The sequence below is a fragment of the Oryzias melastigma genome, linkage group LG8, assembly GCF_002922805.2.
Source record: "Oryzias melastigma strain HK-1 linkage group LG8, ASM292280v2, whole genome shotgun sequence".
NCBI lineage: Eukaryota > Metazoa > Chordata > Actinopteri > Beloniformes > Adrianichthyidae > Oryzias > Oryzias melastigma.
This window is the reverse complement of record NC_050519.1, coordinates 19244863-19250937: the sequence shown is the minus strand read 5'-3', so window position 1 is coordinate 19250937 and position 6075 is coordinate 19244863. Positions and strand designations below refer to the sequence as shown.

General features: G+C 39.4%; 1 protein-coding gene across 3 annotated transcripts in view; it reads right to left on the bottom strand.

The window, feature by feature from the left end:
* LOC112146571 (probable ATP-dependent RNA helicase DDX17) overlaps window positions 1–5973 on the bottom strand; it is a 9810-nt gene extending 3837 nt beyond the window's left edge. The window contains exons 1-11 of one of the 3 annotated variants that reach the window (XM_024272464.2): window positions 5556–5973; window positions 5247–5400; window positions 4358–4454; window positions 4132–4265; window positions 3982–4047; window positions 3766–3907; window positions 3523–3683; window positions 3242–3414; window positions 1722–1832; window positions 1567–1628; window positions 1422–1481 (exon numbers count right to left, since the gene is read on the bottom strand). In XM_024272464.2, coding sequence (XP_024128232.1) covers window positions 1422–1481; window positions 1567–1628; window positions 1722–1832; window positions 3242–3414; window positions 3523–3683; window positions 3766–3907; window positions 3982–4047; window positions 4132–4265; window positions 4358–4454; window positions 5247–5400; window positions 5556–5605 — 1210 coding nt within the window. In that variant the 5' untranslated portion in view covers window positions 5606–5973. Of the gene's footprint in view, window positions 1–1421; window positions 1482–1566; window positions 1629–1721; window positions 1833–3241; window positions 3415–3522; window positions 3684–3765; window positions 3908–3981; window positions 4048–4131; window positions 4266–4357; window positions 4455–5246; window positions 5404–5555 lie in introns of all 3 variants that reach the window. The other 2 variants (XM_024272463.2, XM_024272466.2) reach the window with 2 other exon arrangements.
* Window positions 5974–6075: the final 102 nt, after the last annotated feature.

Here is a 6075-nt window from a genome sequence, read left to right as displayed (position 1 = left end):
CAGACGGCTGCGTCTAATTCAGGCTGAAGCTGGAAAAGTGCGGCGAAGATGAATCTTTGGTTGGTGATTTTATGCTCATTTATGCAACTTATAATTTATAAGCTACAACCAAAACAGTGAAAAAAAGACAAACAAACGTTAAACAAAGAAAAAAGTCCAAAGCACATAACCTCAGAGTGAAATCTATTTCTACAGAGTAAATCCTCATCTAAAAATGTCGACAGCATGCTCCTCTTGTTGTTTTAAACTGCTGCATCGGTACATTCCATTGAGGAAAACAACAGTAGGACAATGATTGGTACATTGTTGAATTGTAAAGTAGGTGTTAAAAGGTCTTCACGGACCCATTGATGAAGTCTGCTCCCATTGGCTACCCGTCATCTGTCAATCAAACCCCCCAGACGGTCGACGTCAGACCCACAAACGCTTATTGAGCCATCTGATTGGTCAATTTATAACTCTAATAACTTGTGATAACGGAAAAAAATCTTTAAAAAAAATTAGGATTAGAAAAAAGAAGTTAAGCAGAAAGCAGCAGAGGAAGAATGATTATTCTGACATATAAAATGACTGAGAAATAACTGTCTGTTTCCCAATGTAAGTCAATGGGACTTTGGCCTTTTTGCAACCCATTGGTACTTCCTATATGGAACACGGAAGTAAGGGGGCTTGCTCTGTCCAGTTATTCTTATACAGTCTATGGTGAAAATCCAGTCAGAGGGGTGGGGCTTACAGACAGGACTGTTATTACTGGAGCAGCAGAGAGGGACTTCTAAAATGACGTGGGAGTTCAACTGTTTGACCAATCACGAAATTCAACTGTTATACTTCGTTTCAACCTGTAGGGCACACAGACAGTTTTTGACTATTTTCAAGAATTAAACAAGTTTATTTTTAATTTGTGAAAAAGTTGTCAATAACTTAAAAAAAGCACTTTTAAATCCTCATTTATAGAGGTCAACAGCCCAAAAAAGTTAATTTAGGGTTTGGTTACCCTTCAAGCATTCTTTTCTTAGTTTTTGTAGATTTGGTCTCCAGACATGTAAATGTAATCAGAAACTACAGGCTTTTACATTTATGTTTATGTTCAAAGTTCAAGGATGTGTAAGTGTATATTTATGATTTTTAGTACTTTATGTTTTCTCAAATATGTTTTAAAACTGTTCAAAAAAGTAACTTTAGGCTTGTATCTTCTTGTTTTTCCTGATGTTTTTTTTTAAACTTTTACTAATCTGAAGAATGATCCAAACCGTGACCCTAAATCCATGACGCGATTCAAACCACGAGTTTTGTGATCCGTTCCACCTCTAGTTTGCAGTCATGTCCAGCTCCTAACCAGCAGGTATGAATTCTTCATCTCACGCTCAAACGTCCGTATGCAGAGAAAAACCCTCTGCTTTACAGGCCAGCGCTTTACGTACCTAAACCCCGTGAAGCCACGTCAGTCGCGATGAGGACGGGAGCTTTACCGCTACGGAACTCTGAAACATCCACAACCGATGATCAAATTCATTCATTTATTTCAAAAGAGACGCCTAAGTAGTCAAAATAAAGAGTTGTTTTTACCCGACAACACCCAGTCTCTCTCTGGCTGACTCTTATCTCCATGAATGCACATTGCTGGCCACCTAAAACGGATCAGGTGAGTAGAAATGATTCAAACGTGTTTATGTTCGATTCACTGAGCAGTGTAGAATCTTAGTGATCCATGTCGCTCTTACCCGTCACGCCTCATCCTGCGTGTGAGGTCGTCGCAGCGTTTCTTGGTCTCTACAAAGATGATGGTCTTGTTCTCCTTCTCAGCCATGATCTCTTCCATCAGCTGGATCAACCTGCAGAGAAACATCTGCGTCTTAGCTGCTCCTTCTGTCTCAGATGACTTTTGAAGCAGTTTCTTAGCAAACAAAAAGTTATTTGATGAATTTATGTTGTTAAAACATAAAAAAGTGTTTCATCACCTCTAATCAATTTTTTTTGGTCTTGGTGCTCAATTAAAAAATGCATTAGATAAAAATCTAATAATAGTAGAATAAAAATTAAGACTATAAACAAAATTTTACAATCTGTAAAATTATCTGAGTTATCTATATGAGTTGTGAAAAAAGGCAATTTTGTATTGAGAGAAAATAGACTAACATTGAATTGTGCGTAACTTTGGATTTGTGCGTGCATAATTCTTGATTTGTAACTAATACAATACATTTTTTGCACAAGTGCAAAAATTACAAAATTTAAAAACTGCATTTACACACACACAACTTAAAATTACAACAACTTGAAACTAACTACACATACAATTCTCAATGAAAATTACGCACAAATCACTTGTTACGCGCAGACAAAACTATATTTACGCACAAATCTGATGTGAGACTCTTTCGACGTCTCCAAGATTCGTTTGTAAATGATGCGTTTAAATGCTGCTAGAATGGTGGGTCATCAGAGTTTTCTTGTCAGTCGCTTTGAACTTGGATTGTGAATAATATCTGGTGACATTTTACCACTTTTTAAACATATATGTTCCGCTAATTAATACAAGAAAAGTCAAAATATTTATTTTTATGACACTCAAAACTAAAAGGACTCATTGCTCCCCTGGTGTCAGAACCCTCTTCCCCTTATACAGCGGGAGCAGACAGCACCAGGTCCTTCTCCACACCCAGGGCTGATCGACTGTCTGCTTTCTGGGTGTCAAGGAGGACCTCAGGCTGCCTGCTCTCGGAAGAGCCGCAAAAGAGAGCTGAGAATGAAGAAAATGTAGTTTTGAATTAGTTTTTGTATTTAGTTTTTACATTAGTTTTTGGACACATCAGTTGAAAGAAAGTGGGAAAAAGTCAAGTTTTCACCAGATATTATTCACAGTTCAAAGCAGCTGGTGAGAAGACTGATGGCCCAGCATTCTAGCAGCACTTAAACACATCACTTGCACAAAAATCTTGAAGATGTGAAAAGGGTGTCACATCAGATTCGTGCGTAAATGCACTTTTGTGTATGCATAACAAGTGATTTGTGTGTAACTTTTAAAGAACTGTGTAGTGAGTTTCAACGTCATGTAATTTTACGTTGTGCATGTGTAAATTGTATTTTTGTTTTGTAATTTTGTACATGTGAATACACAATTGCAAGTACACAAAGTTATGCACCGAATGTATTGTATGAGTTACAAATCAATAAATAGTGACGCACAAATTGGGACAAGTCTATTTTCTCTCCATATTAAACTGCAAAAGCTGATGCTTACTTTTGGTCCTTTTCGCTCTCCATACACACGTCCACAATCTGCAGGATGTTGTGATTGGCACTCAGCTCCAGAGCGCCAATGTTGATCTGGACATAATCTTTGAGGAAGTCTTCTGCCAGCTGCCGCACCTCTTTAGGCCAGGTGGCGCTCCACATGAGCGTTTGTCTGTCCGGCTGCACAAACACCACATCAACTGAGCAATAATGACTTTAGGATATTGTTGTGCTGTAATACTTAAAAAAATATAACATGTGAGTTGTGTAACTAGCGACATGCTGTACCCTTATCTGGTCCACGATTTTGCGAATCTGCGGCTCGAAGCCCATGTCCAGCATACGGTCGGCTTCATCCAGAACGAGGTAGGTGCAGCGCCGCAGGTTGGTCTTTCCCGACTCAAGAAAGTCGATCAGCCGTCCTGGAGTGGCGATGCAGATCTCAACACCTAAAAGATACAATTTTTAAGTGTTTAGTGTTTCTAACACGTGTGAAAATCTAGACAGGGGGAAAAAAGCCATTTCCTTCACCTCTCTCCAGATCCCGAATCTGAGGTCCCTTCGGAGCGCCCCCGTATACACAAGTGCTTTTGATACGGGAGGATTTCCCATAGTCGCATGCCACCTGCTGGACCTGCTGAGCCAGTTCTCTTGTTGGAGCTAAAACCAGACACTGAAACACACACAATAAATGTCACACTGTAGCAAGAGACCCAGAGGTGCAGGAAGTAACTGGTATTCACATACAATAGGTCCATCTCCTCGATCCAAATAAGGCTGATGATTGATGTGAACTATAGCGGGCAGGAGATACTGAGGAAAACAAGCAGATAACGGTTACTGGATCCTGCACAGCTCAGGAGAACCATTAGAGTTGTCTCAGAGGATGTGTCTCACCGCTAAAGTCTTCCCAGAGCCAGTCTGAGCGATTCCCACCATGTCTCTCCCACTGAGGGCCAGAGGGAACCCTTGTGCCTGGATGGCTGTGGGCTCTTTGAAATTCTGCTGCATCAGCACGTCAATCACATATTCTAGACAGGCAGAAACATAAACCTTAGTTAGTGTTGCCGAAGCAGGTTCAGAAGTTGTGATGTAGAGTTTGAGAAGGGGGTTGAAGGCTTACGGGGAAACTGGGCCTGATGGAAGCTGGTGACCGGCTTTGGGCATCCGGAACCACGAACTGTGATTTCCTTCTTTCGGCGAAATTCCTCAACATCAAACTGAGAAGAAATAACAACAAATGAGTCAAATGCACAAATATCAGTGATTCTCATTGTGTCTTTTGGTTTTGGAGAGATTTATCAGCAGTGAACAGAGGGGAGGGAGAGAGCAAAGGGGTGGGTGTGAATTTAAATTTTGGTTACTATTAGGGATGTAACGATTATCGATTTCTATTCCAAGAATCCAACTACATCGATCTGTCTGAGGCAATTTACCTTTAGAGTGGTTTCAAAATGAAATAAATCAACCTTGGAAAATACCATTTAGATTAAGGTAAAGTAGGTTTATTTCACTACCAAATGCATCACAGCAGACAACATAAATGTGTTGGACGCAAAAAATGATCAACCATCATTACAGTCCAATGTGTGGAAACACTGAATTGAGTAAAGTCATGTGACCACACAGGGTGGTAGACTGTTCTAATATTGTTCCTTTTGTATTAATTTGATGTGGAAAAATAACAGTGGGCTGATCTCTATCAAACTGGATGAATTTCTGGATAAATATGTCTTGGATCGATTTTAGGTCAATGAATCAGATCCAATTGGATCATTTAAAATGAACCAGTATTGCCTATGAATCGCATCAGCAACTACAAATATTGAATCTTTAAAAAGGAATCACTACAACCATAGATAACTACTTTTTTTTTTGGTTCAAGTTAGTAAAGGGTGAGTTGGTTTAGCTGATATTTTGAAAATTCACTTTTATTCTATTAAATGCAAAGCACTCTGGGTTGTTCACAACTGTTTTGATTTTATAAATAAAGTTGGATTTGATTTTTGTACCTGGCTCATTCGCTGCACTTCAGAATGTTCGGTGTAGAAATTCTTCTCGAATTTGGGCAGCTGGTCCAGATCCCATTTCTTCCTGCGCAAACGATCCCCTGGGTTTCCGAACTTTTTACCAGGTGCTCCGCCTCGACTGGACCCAAACCGAGGACTACTGATTCAGAAACGCAAAAAGATCAAGACGGAGCAATTCTCCACAAACTAAAGATGTGCTTTTGTTGTTGTTTATCTGCAGTAAATCGACAACCTGTTACATCTTAGCTAGCATGCTAGAATTAAGTTTTATTCTGATTTATTGACCCTTACCCTCTGTCACGACCTCGGTCTCTCTCTCTGTCTCCATAAGAACCTCTCATTTTGGTGGCACGCGTCCAGACAATAAATACTAATAAAAAAAAAAAACCCCACACCTTTTACAAATTTAATCCTTTTCCTCGTTGCTACCTTTTCTGGCCTTGGCTCAAAACCGTTAGCTCAACCTAACGCGCCTCCTTCCAAGTCGAAATGTAATTCTTTCTCAAAATACCTTTAAAAAAATGTCAAATTTAAATGTATTTTATGCCACTTATTTCATTTAAACTTTTAGTTAGTTTGGGTTGTTATTAGAACGCAACAGACTGGATAGCGTCGGTGTTGTTAGCCTAGCTTTAAGCGGTGACCAGAAGAAAGTGTAACTGGTCAGATGCTGATAAACCCCGCCCCCTTTTATAATTGACACTTTACTAACCAATGAGGGTAAAGGTCCTCGTTCCGCCTCCGTGCAAAACCCTTTCAAATTAAAAGTCCCATTTTAGAAATTGTAAATATTTGGAAAAAATAGTATTAT